Source organism: Choristoneura fumiferana, chromosome 5, assembly GCF_025370935.1.
Source record: "Choristoneura fumiferana chromosome 5, NRCan_CFum_1, whole genome shotgun sequence".
NCBI lineage: Eukaryota > Metazoa > Arthropoda > Insecta > Lepidoptera > Tortricidae > Choristoneura > Choristoneura fumiferana.
Window position 1 is genome coordinate 14,382,822 of NC_133476.1, and position 21,263 is coordinate 14,404,084.

Below are 21,263 nucleotides of genomic sequence, written 5' to 3' on the forward strand. Positions count from 1 at the left end.
TTTGTAATTTGTAGTTTATTTATAAGTTTGCAGTAATTTTGATACAGTAAAGTAATAGACAAGATACTTATACATATTCCTATCTCAAAACAGTTTCAGACTAAGTTAAGTGGTTTTGGACACCTTGTTTATATTAAAAACATGTTCATAAAGGTACAACATTAAAAATGTTAAAAAGAGATGCATGGTGATGAATCGTGCCTATTTAAACTTTTTATAACACTTCGACGAATTCTTCTATCCTTAACACTTTATTTTTTCCCTTTTCAACCTCTGGGTCGTCATTCCGCGCTTCAGTGAACATTCGTTCGAGTGTAATTTTAATTTGCTTTAGGAATCTCTTCAGGTTTATATGCGATAGTACGCCCTGCTCAGTCACCGGAGCTAACTTCTCTCTATCTTTTTCCGATTTCTTCAACACTTCATTAACAATGTACGACATAGCTTGAGTAACAGTTTCCTCTAACTCCTAAACAAAAAATATAAATGATTATTTTACACATGGTCATAGTTTAAGCTCTGGAAACTTGTACTTACTTGATAATCTTCGTACAAGGAATTTAGTGCTAGCATCTCTTCTATCAATTTTATCTTCAAAGTGTCGGGCGTTGCATTTTTTAAGATATGCACAATAAGATTTCCAACTGCCGTTACAGTGTTGCCAGCTCTGAAAAAGTAGAGAAAATGGTAGAAATATCATGAAATATAAATAATTCATGTAGGTATTTACTTTTTTACTACTTGGGTACCTACAGCATGGGGGGCTACTAAGAAATTCGAAGTTCGTATCCTACCGTCCCTCTCACTCTCGTATTAAATAATATAAGCGTCAGCGGGACGGCAAGATGCGAAGTTCGAATTTTGTACTTCGTTCGATGTATAGGGCCTGGCCCCTCCCCTACTACGCGCGTCTGGCGCGGCGAGCGTTTCTTTGTTCATGTGTACTAACAGGTAACCACTTAGCTGCGACTATCTCAACCGCGCAATGAACAGAAAACAAATGCTTGCCGCGCCGCCGTCCGCGTGTAATTGGGCCCGGGCTTTTATAGTAACAATATTGTATTTACACGCAAGTCGCCAGTGGATACCTTCTGTTTGAATTTTTTTAACGGATAGAGGGAATGGCTGGTTATTGTAGGTACCTACAACCTATTTCCAGCCATGCAGCCATCCTAGAGATATGTAAAGCTCTTGAACTATTGACTTGCCGCACATTGTCGAAGATTGTCCATGCACATAACTTTCATCATCTTAGTAGTGATATTATACAAGTAACCTGCAAACAGCTTCTTTTTCCTGTATAATTTCAGTAACGCAAGCGACCAATCTACTGTGGGTATCCTTCATGAGATATTCTAGCATGTCACAGTCTCTTGGCGGGAGGGAGCCGTATTGCACTAAAAGCCTTTTCTGCACCAGCGTAAACTGCCTTTGAAGTACACTTAGCTCGTCCTGCAATTTAAGAAATATTATCTGTGTTGCCAGGTAAACTTAATTTTATACCAAGGGACACTATTTATGGTAGTGTCCGTGGGTGCACTGCTGGATATGGGCTACTCCTGCTATTTATTAAGATTTGTTTTAGTGGTCCAACTCTACCAAGACTTACCTCAGAGTTCTTTAATTTAATTCTTTCTTTAGCGTGAACTTCGATGCTCTTAAGCAACTTAACAATAATTTGCTTGCTTATTTCTGAGTCGAATTTATACTTGTACTGAAATTCACTTTTAGCCATTCTCGTGTAGTGGTCGATTAACTTTATGATCAGATGGTCTAACAAAGGAATTATATCAGAAAAATCTTTAGCTTCCAGTGTGTAGCGCTGCCCTGATCCTGTGACTGTCACGGTTTTTTTGGTGTTCCTGTATGCAAAAGTTACTGCTTCTGACAAGGTTCCATGCTCAGCAAGCTCTTCTTCCGAAAAATCTAAAAATAGCTCATATAAGTGTACATTTAATTTTGTATAAATTTCATCGCCAAATAGTTATATAGATTTCTAACACGTACCTGTGAAGATCTCATTAACATTTATACAAGGCTTGTTGCCGTCCAGGTACAAAGCAATGTTGTTGTCAGACACCATTTCAGTAGGTGAACAATACAAACTTGCAGGTAGTAGAACTTTCTTTGATAAAACATCTATCTTTCCCGTAGAATCCGTTACTGTTAATAAAATTTGTACGCATGTGTTGGAAATATCAGCGTTGGTGGCCACAAATACCTGAGTTTCCACAATTTCAGTACCGTTTATACTGTCCAAGCTTATAACTTGTTCTGAGCACGCAAAAGGTGCAGGACACACGTATGTTATCTGTATACTTTGTATCAGCTTAGGGTCCTCGCAGGTTAGTATCAAAACTACGGGACACATAAGTAAGTGTAACACCGCGTCACTCTCAAATGCGAATTCTTGAAACAGATTCTGTACAGGTTTGCCAGCGTCAGCTTTGATGTTAATTATTTTCTCAATTGTTGGTTGGTCGTTTATTTCTGGAAAACACGTTTAACTAAGACATTAATTAGTTCGCTATTTAGTGTTGAAGAAATAAGTGTTTGAAGAATACCTTCTTTGTTCTCCAGAATTTTCTGCAACGTCTCTTCAACTTCAGCTAACTCTGCGTGTACTGCTTCGGGGTCGGTAGTATCATTTATCATTGACCCAGCGTTAGCATTCAAATCTGGCTCGGTTCCCAGATAACTAACTTGGACAACGCCATTATTGGAAAGTGTAACAACGCCACCTGGTAACGACTTGAGGAAACAGCGCGAGACTGATATTGCAAAATGAGGCAAATCGCAACACCATAGTAAAGACGTGTTTTCGTATACGAATAATTTCGAATCTTCTGAAACGACCATTACTAACAATCGAGCTCCTGGTTCTGAAAAAATATGTTTTGTCATAATTTCCTACCTAAATTATAAGAATTATGAAATTCAAAATACTGAGGAATCATTACCATAGTACCAGCCAATTAGAAAAGCGTTAAAACAAATAGGTACGAAATCAAATTTGATCATGTATTTCATTAGACCATTATCTTGAAAACAGTAGAGATGTCTTTCCCCCAAAGCTATAATACTGGAGAAGTTGCTGCTTGTCTGCAAAATAGTTAATACATTACTGCTACTCGTTAACAGATGGCGCTAGAAGTGGCAGATAAAGAACAAACCCGTATGGCTTGTAACGATGCAACTTCTTCGCCCGTATTGTACACCCATTGCGGTATGCTCTTTTTATTCTGCCTGATATTTAATTCGCTGAGCTCTCTTAATTGCTGATAACTGTAAATTACAGTAAATTATTTTTTTAGACATAAATTATATTAAGTGTAGGAATCAGTAATAGGAAGGATTTTTACAAACCTATATATTTCTAGCACCCACGTTGACTTGCAAATAACGAAAGAATCGCAACTGGCAATGTAGCATACAGGTCCGGGGATAATGACGTCGTTGAAAATGCACATAAAGAGGAATGTATCTTGGTCAAAGAAGCTCAAAGTGCTATCAAGCGATTGGACGCAGATACAGTCCCTGGACTTGTTCCCGAATGGGCCACATGTTATGCTGCATGCTCGCCTTGTGAATGAATGCTTTACGACAGTCTCAAGTGAATTTTGATCACCTGAGGAGTGTTTAAAAAGTAAGATATTTAAGTGATCCTTCAACTTGCGAAAAAACCAGCCAGGTGATACCTGTAACATACTAAGTCAAGGATGTGCTTTATCACTTTTTGAAAACTATTCCATTCTACCCAGTGAAAATTTAAGTAAAGCTGACTATCACGCATTGATTTATGACAAAATCATTTTAATACGAGCTTTATTTGCCGACTGTACTTTTTATTTACTACACTTATTATTCATTATTATCATCCAAGCTACTTATCCGTAAAGTCAATGTCATTAACTGTTAAAAAAAGAGTTCTGTCCTGCGGAAAGTGCGGAAACCATCCTAAGGCCTTATTGCCTAACGTTTCTGACGCTTGCAATCGCAATCAAATGACAGATTTGGCATACAAAAACTGTCATTTGATTGCGATCGCGAGCGTCAGAAAAGGTCAGAAACGTTAGGCAATACGGCCTTTGATTATTGTACAGGCATCGGATTTAACGTAGGGTATGCCGAATTACAACTCCATGGGATATCAAGAAATGGTCAAAAATGGTTTGCCAATTTTAAAACCATGACTTTGGTATATAAATTTACAAATATACGAGAACGTTGTAAATTAAATGTAAAGTTTAAAAAACATTGAATAATATAAAGTATTTAATTTCTTCTTTAGTTACAACTGTGCCTTGTAAGGTACAGTTGCCATCAGATATTTCGGAGCGGCCAAGGTGGTCAAAATTAAATGATGGCGACTGTACAACTGTGCCTGGAGTACAATGTCTTACCTACGTCAGTGTGTCCCTCTTTCTTGTATAACTTGTAAACCGCATAACTCTGAGGATGCAATACAAGTATTTGGCGATCCTCCTGTCCACTAAAATTTTTTTTCAAAATTATTAGTAACATCTTCCTATATCAAAGTCTTGATTAAGGACATTGAATGTAAATTATATGCTACGTGTCTCGAGCCTACTGTAGGTAAAGCTGTAGATTTTTACTTAGACTGTATGTAGTTACTTACGCTATAAATTTGCCAGTTTCTATTTGAATTATGGAGGAATTCAAGTCACTCTCTAGAAGCGTATGTGAAACGTCTTGATGAGAAACTGGTTTATAGAGCTTCAGTATTGATCCGTCACCGGTCACAATACAGTCGCTGTCGCTGTGAAAATTAAATTTGTCCACTTTAAGACAACCACTACTTTGAACACCGGCTTCGGTGTGAGCACCTTGTAAATTGTCGTTAGACCACCACTGTTTGACTTTAAATATGGACATTTTTTGTCAAGAGTAGTCGGTGACTACAGTGACTAGTCAACTGTAAGTAGCTTTGCCACATGTTCACGTTACTGGGGTAACATGTATCGTCAACATACTTTATATGTATAGGTCAAGGTAATAGTCGTAGCTTGTTATTTAACAGACAGCGTACCTATTCGCCAGGAATAGCGATGGCCAAAATCTCCTAAGCCTGATTATCATGTGAAGAGTGTCACAAAGGTAAGAAATTTAATTCAGGCGCCACTGTCTACGTCACTGCCACGTAATTACTTAATTTTGGCATAAATTTTCGTATGGAAATATAGGAACTAACTAAATATTTATTCATTTTTTTTTCTTCATCGCTGTTCATCCGTTCCTTACTTTTTGTTATGGGACTCCAGTGGGGCTACTACGAAAATCGAATCTCGTATCATACCATCCCACTCACTCTCGTAATCAATAATTATTACCATCAGCGGGACGGCAAGACACAAAGTTTGAATTTTGTACTTCGTTACATAGAGCTTGTTAGTCGGTGAAATAGTTTATAATCATGGTAGCACTGTTCGATCTTATTTCCGGCTAGAAGTGCTTGATTACAAACTGCAATAAGAAAAAAAAATATTCGCAATGTTGCCACTATCTGTGTATTTCCGGATAGAAAGACACGATACCACGCCGAAAAAATATTAAAAATAAATAAACCAAAGCCAAACAACTTTTTTTTTCCTCATTCGTTCGTCCGTCACCGTCAGTCACAATTATTGTTTGTGTCGTCAGACTTTGTGCTGTTATTCAAAAACTGACTTGGTAAATTTGTGATTCGATCTCTGTATGTGCTAAACTAGTGCTGCATTAACTTATATAAAATATTAAAAGTGACAGAGATACTTACTTTTCTGTGTTAAATAAAAAATCGCGATGTCTGAGGCGAACCCAGAAAACAATGGCAGTGGGGGAGAAGAACAAAGGCCAAACGGCGGCGGAGATGAAGGTGATGCGTGGGGAAGCAGCGATCCTTCGTTCTCTAGGATTGTGGGAAGGATGCCTGTTGATAGAAATGCGGCTTTTTACAACATGAAGCACAAATATCGGGGCTTTGCCATAATATTCAACCACGAGCATTTCGATGTGCATAGCCTTAAATCTCGCACAGGAACCAATGTTGATAGCGACAGCCTAAGCAAGGTTCTTAAAAGCCTCGGATTTCGTGTTACAGTTCTTCACAATCTCAAATTCGAAGACGTCAATAAGTACATCCAAGATCTTGCCGCCATGGACCATTCAGACAACGATTGCTTGCTTATTGCCGTGCTGAGTCACGGTGAGCTGGGTATGCTGTATGCTAAAGACACTCACTACAAACCAGACAACCTCTGGTACTATTTTACTGCTGATAGGTGCCCAACACTTGCTGGTAAACCAAAGCTTTTCTTTATCCAGGCTTGTCAGGGTGACAAACTTGATGGTGGGATTACACTGAGTAATCGCACTGAAACAGACGGGTTATCGAGTGCATCTTATAGGATTCCTATTCATGCTGATTTCCTGATTGTGTTTTCCACTGTGCCTGGTTATTTCTCTTGGCGCAATACTACTAGAGGATCTTGGTTCATGCAAGCGCTTTGTGAGGAACTACGCTATTCCGGAACAGAGAGGGATATACTGACCCTGCTCACATTTGTGTGTCAAAAAGTGGCTCTGGACTATGAGTCTAACACACCTGACATGCCAACTATGCACCAGCAGAAACAAGTGCCATGCATCACTAGCATGCTTACTCGTCTTCTTGTATTTGGGAACAAAAAATAAGCATTATTTTATATGTAATTTCATTTTGATTCTCTACTATCTCTTTAAGAGTTCTGTTGTATTTTTTAAAATGATTCATAAAAGAAAATGATCTGAATATTAAGCATCCTTTTAACCCTTTAAATGGCAACGGTTGCTCTTGTGACCATAAGATGTCCATAGATAATAATAATGACCGTAATCCATAAGACTCAAAATTAATAGTGTTCACATACTGTTATAATCTATTCAAAGCTTTAATAACTTATTGGATAGATTGTGAAAAGAAATGGTGCAAAAAAAGTCTTGCCCTATAAAGGGTTAAAGATTAGAAAGCATTTAATATGTTTTTATGCAAATGATGCGATCACATGACATATTTTTACAGTGTAAAGAATTTAAATTATTATAATTTACAAAGTAAAACAATACATTCCGAAAATATAAAAAAATATTTTGAAACGCTTGGGCCATATTGTACTAATGTACTTACTAGATTAATGAATTCATACTTTTTGGCTGTAAGTTCACAAATAAAGAGTGCACAAATTAATGTTTAACCAATAATTCAATAAGGAAAAATAATTTAAATTATAATAAATGTATTAATGGTCCTAGCCAAAATGTTACACTACATTGGGGTTAGCTCAAATCTGCATACCTTAGGATTTAATAATTTCACAAATCTGACAAATTTTGCCAATTTCTACTTGTTTTTGTTAATAAACATACATAATGAATTTAAAACTATCCCCTGTGACAGTATTTACATATATGGTAGATAAGCGGATGTGCACTATCCCCAACAAAATGATTTTAATTTTGTTATCTACACATACCAATCATGGCAAAAGACTGCTAATATTTACATGAGAAGAAATTGTGAACAATGTAATCAGAATTATCAAAGTGCGAACTGCACAACCCTGGACCACATTATCTTCTGTTAACAGTTTTTGCCTTTTCCAAACTACTGTCCATGAAACCCAAGAGATGAAACCTCAATTGATAAAATTGCTCAACTAATATTTTTTTAAATTGTTTCTATTATTTTTTTTGTTCGTCATTAGCCACTTATTTCGGCTTAATCAAATCATTGTTTATATTTGGGTTCTTGAAAATAATAAACACATTATAAATACTACTATAATACATTAATTATCAATTATTTGATGTGGTCACCTGAACTGTTTCATTTCAGTATTCGGATTATGCATGAGCCAATTTCAATGTGGCAGTATGTTTAAAAAGTTCACAATTTCATTCTGTATAGTTTGATAGCTGTTATTGTAACTTATCAGTAATTTGTGGCTATACTAATTATTGTTTTGGTATATAGTGGTTCTGTAAGTGCTTGACGGTTCAATTACATATTTATTTATTTTTAATGCATTTGATGATAAAAAACTACAGATGTCATTACTAGGATACTGTCATTGTCATAGATGTTCTTGATATAAATTTTGTTTAAAAAAAATATTTTTAGCATACAAAAATATTTCAAAATATCATTATGAAACATGAGATTTTATCATACTTACATAGTTGTAATTTATAACTGTTGTATTACCAAGTTAACATTTTTAACCTAAATCGAAGCGCATTAGTGTGCTTTTATCTTATTAGGCATAATTCAACCTACCTGCTATAATTTTGTTGCTTTTAATTAATATTTTGTTGATTGATTATTATTATTAGTCTAGTGAATTATTTAGTTCAATCTTAATAATACCAGTACCAAGTCGATAAACATAACATTACCTGTGTCATCATCATCACTAAACTTAGACAGCCGGTAAACATGTGTTTAACACAAAGTTCATAAAAAAACTGTCATTTTATGCACGTCTAAGGCATGTTTAAGGTTTTATTTGGTAATGCCATACTTGTTTTTTAAAACAACTTAAACAAGAACTAGCATTTATCCTTATTTAGTGGTAATGGTAACAACTGCCCCTTGTTACGTGTTTGGTACTTGTTGCCAATAGTTTATTTTGTGTGATTTGTATCCATTATGGGTTTCGTAGTCAAGTATGATTGCTAACTTAATTTGAAGATGAATGATTTAAAGTTCTTAATTCAGAACATTTCTTTAGATTTTGATGATCTTGATCTGCCTATGAACAAAATAGTTATTTAATGTCCACACAATCTTGTCAAGTTTTATTATTGTGTAGGTATTTGCATTGCAACCAGTGTTAAGGTGTGATGAATAGGATAATAATTCTTATGCCATCTTTAGTAATGTAGTAACTATTCCATAAATTCATATCAACACAATAAACCAACGATTTTGAGAAACGAAATGATCAAATGTAAGTAGGTATGTTAGTGCTATAATATAACACTGGAATATTTGGATATGCTCAATGTCAGACTGGTGTTTGTGATATGGATTTGACTGATTTTGCCTAGGATGTGATATATATGTATTCAAAATCCTGTGAGGAAAATTATTTGAATAATTACGTATTTTAATTATTTTTAAACATGTGCCTTGGAAGACACTCAATTCTTTACTTATGTACTGGATACATTGAAACAGTTTGAAACGCACAATTTCCTCATTGAGATTTTAGCAAGAGCATAAATAGCATAGTTTGTTAGTGAAAAATATTTTTATAGTATTTGTGTAAGGTAAAAAAAGCAATAAAGTTTTCTTCAAGATTTGATTTGTTTCAATATAGTAAGGAGCACGTGCGGTTGTCATTTCATTTGTATTATGTATACAGTGTGGACAAATAAGTCGGGCCCTGAAGGGAAACTACCTTAACTCCTTAAGTTGGCTCATTTTATTTAAAGGAGACATTCCTTTATTTTTAAAAAGAAACAAAACTGCATTCAAAGATTTTCTAAAACTCGCTTGCTTCGCCCGGGACTCCCAACTAAAATTAAAAAAAAAAAACACGCTATTTTATTATACTAATCGATAGGATTATTTTTCAGGATAAAATTTATCTAACAAACATTTGGTCTCGCGCCTAGTACTACGCGTAGTACTTTAACGTTTTCTAAAATTCCACCCCTGGATCAGCGAAACAGGGTTTCAAAGTTGGTACGAACTATGATTAATTACGTAATATAGGCTGATTTTTGAATTCCAAAATTTGCACCATCTGCCTAAAACAACGTCTGTATGTATTTGTATTTCCATGTAATCCTCCGAAAAATCAATCAAAACACGAAAAAAGGATCGCAGAAAGTAAATGTATGTTACCCCAAATTTAACGCGAGCGAAGCCGCGGGCAAAAGCTAGTTAATGCATAAAAGATAAAAAGTACATAGAAAGTGAACAATTGTTTCCACTGTTGCTATTTCATTTCCTCGCAATCTAAGTGAAAATAAATGTATGTTACCCCAAATTTAACGCGAGCGAAGCCGCGGGCAAAAGCTAGTTAATGCATAAAAGATAAAAAGTACATAGAAAGTGAACAATTGTTTTCACTGTTGCTATTTCATTTCCTCGCAATCTTCCCCTTTTTGTAAAATGGCTCGTTTTATGCTCTTGTTGTACAATCTTGTTTGGCAGTTTACTGTTAAAAAACTAATGGTAGTCAGGATGTATAAAATAAACCAAGAAGTACATTTTGACTTAAAAAAATATATTTGCAGTCAACATTTTTGGCTTAATATTCAACAAGATTTATCTAAGATGTCAATTCCATGGGCCTTCTCTTGTAGTTCCCAGCATTGGTCCCAGAATTGACTTAATCGCTGCTCCTGGTTGGCACAGAAATGCTTGAAGTCACGTAACATCCGAGTTTGGATAGCTTCGTCTCCAGTAGCTGGGTACTGTGACCATTTCCACTTCTTCGATATCATGTGGTTCCAGGACCAAAGGAAACCCATCTGCAACAATCAGATCAAGTTTATGATGTATGTTTAATTACTAAAACGCCTTGACGAAACTATACTATAGTTACGTTGCCAACATTGTATGTATAGTTGCGTTACAATTGTATCTGATAATTATGCTCTTCACTAGGGTTTCACAAACGGTGCGCCGCGGCGCCCCCGTGGTAAGTATCCAAGGTATACTTGCATTGTCGTAAAGCCTACATAATGTACACCAAATTTGAAGTCAATCCGACCACTGGAAGTGGATCAAACTTAACTCGCAAAACTTGAAACAAACAAACCATATGAGGTGAAGTTGAAAGCTAGTAAAAAGACAGCCGATATTGCTAAAAGCTTGCTGGCATCACAAACTCAATACAGCAGGATAATATCAATATTAATCATTATCATGGGTACGAGTACAGGCAAAAAGATAAGGGCACAATAACATAGAGACCGATTTGGATCACGGTAAATAATTGCAACCAAGTTGATATCAGTTTTGTAAGTATACATTGTGCGAGGCATAAGCACAGCGGAGCGCTTGTGTAAGTTAGCGGTAGGCAACTCGTGGTCTGCGTCCCTATGTCGCCGTGCGGCCCGTGACTGTTTTGTAAATAACAGTTTTATATACCTACCTGGATAAATCAATAATAGCCCGCGCGAAATATAAAAAGATAAGTGTGCATAATAAGTTTCATAACCTGGAAGCTACCATGTCACACAATTTTTTGTAAAAGAAAGGACATTAACTAAATGTAAACAAACTTCAGTTGCCAGATTTGGTACATTCAAGGATTTTAAGCACTTTACTCATCTATCATTGTAATACAAACTAGACTAGTGTATTTCAATAAAAAAAATTACAATGTTTGGACAGTTTAACGGGGGAATTTCATTATTTAAGACACCAATTGACGTTGTTTTGTTTACATTTAGTTAATTACCTAAACGTTTCATTCAAGTATAGTTTCTATTCTGAAGTTCTCGTTTAAACTTTTAATAAAAATAAAAAAATAAATGTCTACAAATTTCTAATGTCACAAATACCTATTATCAACACTATGAACAAGTGCGGCCCGCCTTTATTTCAATTTGCCACTATGTGACCCTTGCCTGCTAAAAGGTTGCCGACCGCTGGTGTAAGTGATCGGCCAATGACTTTGATTATGTGGGTACAGACAGTGTAGAGCGAGATTTGACTTGTGGGCCGCCGTGTGTACAGCCGAGGTCAATGATATCTTTACACTTTAGTTCGTTGTCACTGAATGCCATCTGTCAATTTTATGTAAGAGTTCAAACATGAAGTGATAGCGACAAGGTAGCAAAGTGTAGAGATACCTTGGACCTCGACTGTACCGCTGTTTTCCACAAATGCAAAGCTGAGCACAAATGTAAAGCTCTTTTGTATTACATTGCGGCGCTCGATTGATCACTATATACTCGCTGGCTTTACGGCCTCGCGATGTAATGCAACTTGCACGATTTTTCCGTTTAAACCGGGGTTCATATCGTAAACATACCCGTCGACTGTTATCATAGTCGTCTTTGTTCTTGCCGCTGACGTGCCGCGTTATATAAGCCTCGTGCGGACTGGGGGCGGCTTCTAAATGAACTGGATACCTGATAAAGAAAGGAATAAGTTAAAAGAAGGTTGAAGTTATTAAGCAACTAGCTAGACTTTGCCCGCGGCTTCGCACGCCTTAACTATTAAATCTGGCAGTTGAATTAAAATTCCGGGATTTTACTAAGTAAATTCCCATGGGAATCCCCAAAAATGACATCGTGGATTTCATTAACGTTGCATTTAAAACAACTGTGCATAATTTCATGACTCTGAACCTAGCGGTTGAGATTTCGAGATATCCCGATCCTGTGAGAATCTATGGTTAAAAAGTAGCCTATTTGTTATTCTAAGGCTCCATCTATCCACGTAACAAATTTCATCCAAATCCTTATAGCCGAACCAGCGTGAAGGAGTAACAAACACACACATACGAGTACACACACACAAACTTTCGCTTTTATAATGTTAAGTAGTAGGAGGATGAGTAGTAGGGGTATATGTTCCTAGTTATCCGTACTGCAAAGTACAGGAATGATTTTCCTAAGAGCCTTGTCATACTGGCGATTTTTGGGCGAGCAGAAAGTGAGGCGAACACTCAACAATATCGCTGCCCAACTATATCGCTGAGAGTGTACACCGAGTTAGCTGTGTATAGCGCCAAGAACACTATATTGTACACTCTCGTGTAATAACGAACTCGTTGCGCGCTCGCCTCGCTTTCAACTCGTCCGCAAATCGCCACCGTGATAAGACTTATTGTCTGCTGTCCAAACAGATGGGAAAACAAATTCACACAAGATTCGCTGATCTTACTCTAGTAGTAAATTCAATTCACTACATGTCAATATATATCAAGCTGAATGAGTTTATCCGCAAGCCTCACCTGCTGGCATTAAGTGGTTTATTAGCCGGCCGGTTTCTCAGCGCTTTCTGTTCGCTTTTCACCGTGGTGATGATCAGTATGAACATGTTGCCAGTGACGTGGACATAAAGGTGATCCCCCACTCCGGCCGCGTGCGACGTGCTCTCGACAGTACATTTGATGAAACCGAATCTTCCCACGATAGCCTCTTGGAAAAGGAAAAGACGCTCCAGCCAAGTTTCTTCTGGAAAGCCTGTGGGAAATCGTTTTGATTATGTGGAAGCTTAAATCTATTTCAAGGAATTAATCTCACAGTAACGATATAATACAAAACTAAGATTTTTTATTGAGTACCGCTTGATTGGATTAGAAATAAACAGGTAAGCAATAATCTGCTTATGTTGCTACAGAGCCATAAAAGTGTAAATTTCCACTCTTTCATCTCTTTTTTATGGCACTAGCTTGCCTTATAAGTACCTTGTCTGACCCACATCTTAGTGGTTCCCAACCAGTTAGTTCGTGAACCATCAGTGGTTCGAAAGAGCTAAAATATGGTTAGCGAAACATGTGAAAAAGCCAACATAGTTACAGTTTATTTTCTGTTAATAATAATAAAACAAACTAGAACCTGAAAGAAAACTAAAAATGGATGTTTTAGCAAAAACTAATTGCATAGTCGTAGGCTTACCTTCAAATAGAGCAGCTTTATTTCTAAGCAGGGGTTCCTCATTCAAAGGCACATAAATCGGGCCTCTTAAAGGGTCTGATTTGGGAGTAAAAGGCAAAGCCAAGGGGTCGGCGGGAATGGGCACCATCTGCAGCCGACAGTTCTGTGCTTTACGTGCCCAGCCGAAAATCTGCGAAGCAAATGAAATAAAAATAAATATCACGGCACAAGCATTCGTAATTTTTATACAAATATCTGCCCCGATCGGGGACTGAATTCGGTACTTTGAGGTACTGCAGCTCTTAATTTCTTCTTTAACTCAAATGACTAACGTATTCCTTTGCCTGAAGATGACGCATCCCTGTAATTTCACGCTCCAGCAAATAACAGCGAAGATATCAAGCAAATCCCACAGGGTCCCACTTAAAACCAGCGTTGATGCTTGCCGCGACACTATGCTAAGTGGGGCCCAATTTATACCTACTATTCGATGTTCTTTCAAAATGTTTTTCTTCTCAATATATTTTACCTTGTGTATCGAATATGTGTAAAAGTATCTCTCTCTCTTTCTCAAATCAAGTTCTTCATTATGTGTACCTAGTGCTGCGTCCGCATGTACTTAAAGGTCTCTAGCCACTACACCGGATCATGGCATGAACGTAATAGGAACGTGTCAGGAACGAAATGTCAATAGCGCATACATGACGGCGACGTTTGGTTAGGAAACGGGCATAGTCTCATACTTTTCAATACAATAGTACATTGTTGTAGAGGTTCGAAAGTAAGCAATAAAACAACGAGTTAGTTTGCAGGCCGACCCGAACGGGAGGCCTTCGATAATACGAGTTCATCTATTGCACTTTTGGCCGAGATTAGACATTGTGCTTTTCACGATCACTGCGAGGAAATAATAGTACATTGTGTCTTAAGGGCGGTAAATAAGGAATTACGAACGAGAGTCTAAGACTGAGTGAGGGCTTTAATGAGTCGATGTTCGTAATTCTAGTACCGCCCGTGCGAAATATAATGTTTTTCATCACATTTGCGAGTAAAATTGCATATTTGTAAAAGAAAAACTAATATATTTTCAAAAATTGCCGATACCACTGACTACGCTCTTGGCCAGTACGCAACCACATATTTAAAAAATCAAAACGTCATCTTCGTCATGTCAGACCTGCTGCGATGCTGTGCCGTGATTTCATACTTAAAAAATTAAAGCATTTTATGGATAATATGCGTTTAAGAAAAAAAAACACCTCACAAAAGTCATGAATGACGCATTCTCATTGGTCAATTTAATTTCACACGCAGCAGACGATTACTGTTGATTGGTCCAATTGTCGTTTCAATACGCCGGGAATGGAATTCAGAAATTATATTAAAAAAAGTCGTATGGTATTATGAAATACATATATTGATACGACCTGTTTTCGTAATGTGTTACATTGTTGTCGTGTTTTGCGAGCCATAAGTGAGTCAGCTGTTAAATTGTAAATATGTATATAGGCAGTTTTGGATACTGGATTTAGGTTATCTATGGCCACATTTTCGAGCAGTGTCGTGAAAAGAATATATTTTTGCCTGGCACGTTGCTATTACGGCCACGGTATGATACGGTGTAATGAGTAGAGACCTTTACTCACCAGTTCAGCGACAATGTTCCCGCTAGCGACGGCCCACTGTATACACATCTCGTAGGCCTGGTCTGGGCGGAATGTCGCCTGGTACCGGGCGTGGCCCCATTCTATGCGGTCGCTCTTGTTGTTCACGTCGATATCCAGGTGAGTGTTCTTGTATAGGGGCACTGAAAATTACACATTACTATGAAATCTGTTAATGGTATTAGTGATTTATTTTGATGTGTTTTTACTACTACCACAATTGAGACTTATCGCGCTAGGAACGAGTAATAATTACCTCGACGTTTCGACCACATTACTGTGGTCACGAGTAGACTAAAGAGTACGGTATCATATTTGCTTAGCCAATGCCATGCAATGGTAGCATGGTGAACGGCTGTGTTACTCTGAAGATGAACTTTGGCTGAGTTCGAAACGCGTTAGCGTAGTGTGGATTAATGTATGTTCTTACAGTGTGGAGGTGGAGGAGCCGCATGAACACACATTCACTGCATTAATAAACAAAACGGCCTAACACCCGGTCAAAAACAAACAAAGACAGATAAATATTGATTAACTCACTGTCATTATCACTGTCATTTTGCATATAATTAGGATCAATATTATCACAGAGGAAGGCCGGAACACCCGTCAAGTCTGTTTGGGGGCTGCACCCGGATATGTCCATGGCTCCAGTGCTAGATTCGAGGGGGATGAGCGGGGAGCGGGGTCCCAGAACTTCCACTTCCATCCATTCGTTCTCGAAACTTTGGAGGTCGCCGAGGGGCCGCACGTAGTCCGCTGGGTCTGGAGATTATATCAACAATATTACATACAATATACCAACAATAGTAATTATTAGGTACTCTTTATAACACACCATATAATCAGCAATACAAAAAACAACCATAGACAAAATTAAAATTGGAGGCCTCAGACGCCGCAGTCATTTCATGCTATAAATTTAATTTTTTTCTTTTTTCTTTTTGTACTTTGATGACAAATTTTAATCTTTTAAGATTAAACTTCGAAGCATGTTGAAATTTATTGGAATTATGAAAAAATACCAAAATTCTCTGAATATTCAATAAAAGAAAGAGAAAGGCAGAGAGGCGAAATACTTAGGTTTTAAGACTATATAGCCGTCATCGAATTGATTTTCTTATTTTACACTTATTACTAAAATTGTACTTCTGTCTTCTTCGTTAGCTACAATGTAATTATGATATTAAACAAATGTGTCTATGGGACATTGTGTCGATACAAACACGTTACGCTCGCGAGTTGTATGGCTGCTCTATTTTCGTCGGTTAAAAACGCGCTTTGTAAAGGCTCTATCACCAATTAACCTGGCTAATCAATATATTCGACCTCGTAGGTACGAGGCTACTAGGCACCTACCCTTGTCCTTCTTTTGTGGTAGGATATGGTACATGTAGTATCCAACGACAAAGCGCTTCGTGGTGTTACCCGACGCGTGACATATGTATTTCTCCAGCAACATTTTCTGTAAAATAAACATTAAAAAATATTCAAGGATTGCTTCTGATTGGGCGGCAAAAAGAACTAAAAATGAGAATTTGCGGCAAATGAAGTTATATACTTATAAGATGCGCATGCACAGTGACCTTAATCTAAAGGTCCTTCATTTATGATATTTTTTTAAAGTCCATTATATCACTAAATTATTTTTAATAGGGCATATTAGGCAAAGCTCTGCGCAGGGGGCGACACTAGCGCAAACCTCCATGGCAACGTCAGTTCTCTTTATATTTTGTCGCCATGACAGATCATGACCAAAAGTAATTAGTACCTAAAGAAACCATGATATATTTATTAGTAACAAAATAACATGATATTAAACATCGATAGTAACGATAGAGCTATATTTCAAAAAAAATAATTGAAATAATACGATATTATGACATTTAAGATACTCAAAAAACTGTTTACGGTTTTGTGCTAGTGCTGCAATCTGACGGGAGAAAATTTCAGTAATATTCCCTATTCACACATATTTAGCAAAAATTATGTGTCACGTCAATGTCACTCGTCAAATACAAATATTTTTTATTCACACCACAAATCAGTACAAAAAAAATCAAGTTTGTGAATTTTAAAACTCAAAAGTGACGAAAAATGTATTACATATATTTTCGTGTATGGATGAACTGAGCCGTATGTTAAAGTTATTGGAAATCAAGAAAACACGGTGTATATTTCAATACATCAAATATTACCTCCATAATGTTAGTGGCCTTTTCGTAACTGACGCCCTCCACATTGGCTTGGAGCCAATGTATAGCGTATATGGACACGAAGGCGTGTGATGGTAGACTGACAGTCTGTTGGAGGAAGCCCACGCCCAGCTGTGGGTGCCGCATACGCTCCACGATCTCTTGAAGGGTCGCAGTTGCTTTCAGTTTTGGTTCTAGTATGCTGCAATCAGTAGACTAGTTAACCTTTTGAACGCCACAGTCGGCAAAACACGACAACCGGAAATCGTGGCATAGGCACCGCGCATTTCGTGGCGCTTCGTCTTCGTTTCTTTGTCGTGTGTAGCCGACTGTGGCGTTCAAAAGGCTAATTAATAATTCCAAGATTAAAAAAAATACTTTATTGTAGCTCTAACAAGTACGTGTTACCACAAATTAAGACATCCCTTAAACATATTATTATTAGAAAACTGACATTTTAGGCTAAGAGGTGGTTAAGTTTTTGTGGTAGGCCAATTAGGTATGTTTAATTTATTTTACCATAACGTTAGGGAAGACAATAATATAAGTAAGAAATGAACTTAATAATAACATAATGAAGAAGATTTACGGTCACAGCTGGAATAGTAACCGAAAGGAAATGGCGATGGGCAAGCCACATATGCCGTGCCAGAGACAGGGAAAATTAGTGCTTGAATGCAGACGCAGAACAGAACATAAAGTATCGGTAAAACCGGTAAACCACTCACAATTATTTGGTCAAAATTGCCGGAAAGGAGTGGACGAGGAAGAAACAAGACCGAATATGGCGTGCACTGCTGGAAGCCTACATTCGCATTGGGTGGCAAGAAAGAAGAATATTATTACCTGTCATCATACGTGTCGTCACATTCGCCTGTTTGTGAATGTGTCCTCTCTAAAACGGTTTTTGCAGCTGTCCTGAAATTTTATATAAGTATTGGACACAAATAACAAACTTATTTACACAGTTATATACATTCAAAGCGTATCAATTCGCAAGCTAGTTTCAGCAGAAGCATTAAGCGGACACGAGAAAAATAGTAACTACTTACTTATAACAGGTTTTATATTTAAAGAGATTGAACAAAATTGCAAGTGCCAAGCCTACCAGAAATATACGAGCATCGCTTAGTACAACATTATTACATGTCGTCGAGAAAATGAATCGGAAAGCGTGTTTTCCCGCACGCCTGTTAAAGAAGTGAGCGAGACGATATGTATGTCACTTACCCATGTCTGAAGAATTTATTTTGATTAGTCCTCACATATTTCTGGATAGGCAAATTTTGAAATGAATAAACTCGAAATATTCATACTAAAGAGCCATTCAAATAGAAATGATATAGAGTAATGAATGATTGAAGCGTTTGCATTACTTACTTGTTGGTCTGACTAGTATTTAGTGACTTAGTAGGTGAAACTTGCTGCAATTAAACATTCGGTAAGGATATATAACAAGCAACCAAGGGAGAGGCTTATACAAGCGTTCCACTCAATGATAGCATACAATAGAAATAAAGAAAAGTAATCGTTAATAGAATGGAGACGAAATCTGTAAAAAGAAAACAGCTTTGTGCGGCAATAAAGCGTAAACCATACATAGGACGGCAGCGGGTCGGGGTTCATATACAGTCACGTAAATAGGCCCGGCGCACTCCCGACCCGACCCGCTGCCGTCGTATGTGTGGTTTACGCTTTACACTGGTCCAGTCGCTCAGTAATCGTATGATCACGGTGAACATATAAAAAGGTCTTAGTCTACCGGATACAATGAAGTGACTTAGGGCAAGGTGGGAACATTGGCTTACCTATGCTGCAGCCATAACGAGAGGAGCCATCTCTTTACCTGCTCACGGATTGGAAGCTCTCGCCCGCCAATCAAACGACATCGATTACACGTTTTTTCTGTTATCAGTTCAGTCCGTTATTCTGGTTAGAATGACGACGATGTGTAAGCCTCTCAGATTGATGGACTGATGTCCCAAACTGATGAAAATTAAATGAACTGAACTGTCGCCAGAATAAACGTGTAAGTAACCGAAGTCAACAAGTTCAAACTAATCAGTTATTCCATAGAGTGTTTTTATGGGTGGAAAAAAGTATTGAGGTAATCCTATCAAAAAAAAATATAAGACCGCAGTTAGTGGGCCGTAATAGCGTTATGGCAGGGTTATTACATCGAATCCGGTGCTGATGACTGATGCGCACGCCGGCGAGGCGGCTGACTGGACCAATGTAATTGTGCCATTAGTTAATCAAATTAGATTGGAAAATCAGTTGTGAAATTGTAGTTTTTAAAAACCTGCCAGTGGTGCAAAAACAATACACACATAGCGTGTAAATAGCACTTAGTAAGAAATAATAATATAAATTTACAAATATATGATAGAATAAAGTACTGCATATACCTAATACTGATTAAACATAAAAAGGGACGATACGATATATATTATAATTAATACATAAAAAGCTTAGGTAAATGATGAGGATGAGTGATGCTATGTAGGTACCTACCAAAATCTATAAGCCTAAGAACTGCAAACCATGCCCGCAAAAGCAACTTAGTATCTACTGTGTATTTATCAGTAAGTATGTATGGTTTATGTCAATCCAATTTATGAAAAGTGTAAACAAAGACGCCATTTACCCGACCATAGACATTTAGTGATGTGAAACCTAGAACCTAGTGCAGAATCATTAATCTGTTCAATAAATCGATTAATTTATTAATTGAATAGATCAAAGTATTATTGTCTATTTTAAACCGACTTCAAAAAAGGAGGAGGTTCTATTAAGATTGGTTTTTTGGAGTCTTTTGGTATTTTTTATTTCAACTCCAAATTTGTTACTTTTACGGGTATCCCGTGAAACCATATCGAAAATACAAACTGAGACATGGATTGCTGAGGACCTGGGTTTGATTCCCAGCGCTGGTCTCTTTTTCTGGTTTTTCTGTGCATCCATGTCTCAGTTTGTATTTTCGATAGGAGGTTCTATGTTCGAATGTTTGTTTTTTTATGTATGTTCACCGATTACTCGGTCAATTGTGGACCGATTTTCAAAATTCTTTTTTTATTCGAAAGAGTATTCTTCTGAGGATCTGGATGGGATCGTGTCACCAAATCAAGATCTGGCGATGGGATAACATTAAGGGAAATCGAGGGCAAACCTGATCATAGAATGTTTCAAAGCTAAGTAATGGCTCACCTATGATCATGATTAATATACCTAGATTTTAACATTAAGATGAGCATTACACTTTGAACGTAGATATAGTTTAGATATAGTTAGTGTTTAGTATTGTAACTAAGGGACCCCATACATCCCTGTATTTCCTGTATTATTATTTTTTGTATTTTTTTTCTTTAATTGTATAATATAGTTTTTAAGTATTTTATTTGTAATTATATTTTGATGAAAAAATGACTTTCTGCCAAGTTTCTTGCGGCGCATTCTTCTTGGCAATGATGGTCTTTCCGAAAGCGCTGGTAGTTTAAAAAATGACGTGTAAAAGTGCCCATTGCGGCCTATTTACTGAATAAATCATTTGAATTTTGAATTTTGAATTTAGATAAGCGACTAAAAAGAAGCTTTAAGTTAATGATTCTTTCGAACTGATCTGATGCTGAAGCCAGCCAGAAGGTAGGCAACGGAACTCTGTTATAAAACAACGTAACTAAGTCATGTTTGGGCTTAATGGAATCGTTGTAAGATGTACTTTGGCTACGAATCACTAAAAAGTGGGAAATGAAGAAAATTTTTAACAAAAAAGTAAAACCGACACCAAAAAAATAAACCG

General features: G+C 37.1%; 3 protein-coding genes across 10 annotated transcripts in view; 1 reads left to right on the forward strand and 2 right to left on the reverse strand.

Moving 5' to 3' along the window:
• Positions 1–24: 24 nt before the first annotated feature.
• On the reverse strand, positions 25–5,336 carry BBS9 (Bardet-Biedl syndrome 9). 3 transcript variants are annotated; one of them, XM_074088101.1, is made up of 12 exons: positions 5,263–5,336; positions 4,640–4,780; positions 4,404–4,492; positions 3,367–3,628; positions 3,174–3,285; positions 2,961–3,102; positions 2,565–2,882; positions 2,008–2,490; positions 1,610–1,926; positions 1,277–1,452; positions 538–667; positions 25–469 (listed from the first exon to the last, which is right to left on the reverse strand). In XM_074088101.1, exons 1-12 carry the CDS (start codon positions 5,313–5,315, stop codon positions 215–217), a joined length of 2,478 nt encoding a protein of 825 aa, XP_073944202.1. In that variant the 5' UTR covers positions 5,316–5,336; the 3' UTR covers positions 25–214. The 3 variants fall into 3 exon arrangements, with proteins under 3 accessions (XP_073944202.1, XP_073944203.1, XP_073944201.1); XM_074088102.1 differs by lacking the exon at positions 5,263–5,336 and adding an exon at positions 5,051–5,240; XM_074088100.1 differs by lacking the exon at positions 5,263–5,336 and having other exon boundaries at positions 4,640–4,976.
• A 268-nt stretch (positions 5,337–5,604) lies between these two features.
• Positions 5,605–9,339, forward strand: LOC141428238 (caspase-1-like). The gene has a single exon (XM_074088099.1). The coding sequence runs from the start codon at positions 5,803–5,805 to the stop codon at positions 6,691–6,693; it is 891 nt and encodes a 296-aa protein (XP_073944200.1). The 5' UTR covers positions 5,605–5,802; the 3' UTR covers positions 6,694–9,339.
• A 914-nt stretch (positions 9,340–10,253) lies between these two features.
• The window catches only part of Iml1 (GATOR complex protein Iml1), a 31,760-nt gene continuing 20,750 nt past the window's right edge, over positions 10,254–21,263 (reverse strand). For 4 of the 6 annotated variants that reach the window (XM_074088106.1, XM_074088108.1, XM_074088110.1 and 1 more), the window contains 9 exons: positions 18,311–18,382; positions 17,468–17,666; positions 16,629–16,734; positions 15,810–16,034; positions 15,252–15,412; positions 13,627–13,795; positions 12,960–13,191; positions 12,033–12,132; positions 10,254–10,521 (listed from right to left, as the gene is read on the reverse strand). In XM_074088106.1, the coding sequence (XP_073944207.1) occupies positions 10,306–10,521; positions 12,033–12,132; positions 12,960–13,191; positions 13,627–13,795; positions 15,252–15,412; positions 15,810–16,034; positions 16,629–16,734; positions 17,468–17,666; positions 18,311–18,382 (1,480 nt within the window). In that variant the 3' untranslated portion in view covers positions 10,254–10,305. Of the gene's footprint in view, positions 10,522–12,032; positions 12,133–12,959; positions 13,192–13,626; positions 13,796–15,251; positions 15,413–15,809; positions 16,035–16,628; positions 16,735–17,467; positions 17,667–18,310; positions 18,383–18,844; positions 18,889–21,263 lie in introns of all 6 variants that reach the window. The other 2 variants (XM_074088111.1, XM_074088109.1) reach the window with 1 other exon arrangement.

What these genes read in the sequence shown, in the direction of transcription:
- BBS9 (XM_074088100.1), bottom strand. Translation starts at nt 4,896, where the DNA reads ATGTCCATATTTAAAGTCAAACAGTGGTGGTCTAACGACAATTTACAA. An exon ending in CATCGTTACAAGCCATACGG is followed by an intron (nt 3,103 to 3,173) that starts GTTTGTTCTTTA and finishes ACTATTTTGCAG; the next exon opens with ACAAGCAGCAACTTCTCCAG. An exon ending in TGTTAATGAGATCTTCACAG is followed by an intron (nt 1,927 to 2,007) that starts GTACGTGTTAGA and finishes AGCTATTTTTAG; the next exon opens with ATTTTTCGGAAGAAGAGCTT.
- LOC141428238 (XM_074088099.1), top strand. Translation starts at nt 5,803, where the DNA reads ATGTCTGAGGCGAACCCAGAAAACAATGGCAGTGGGGGAGAAGAACAA.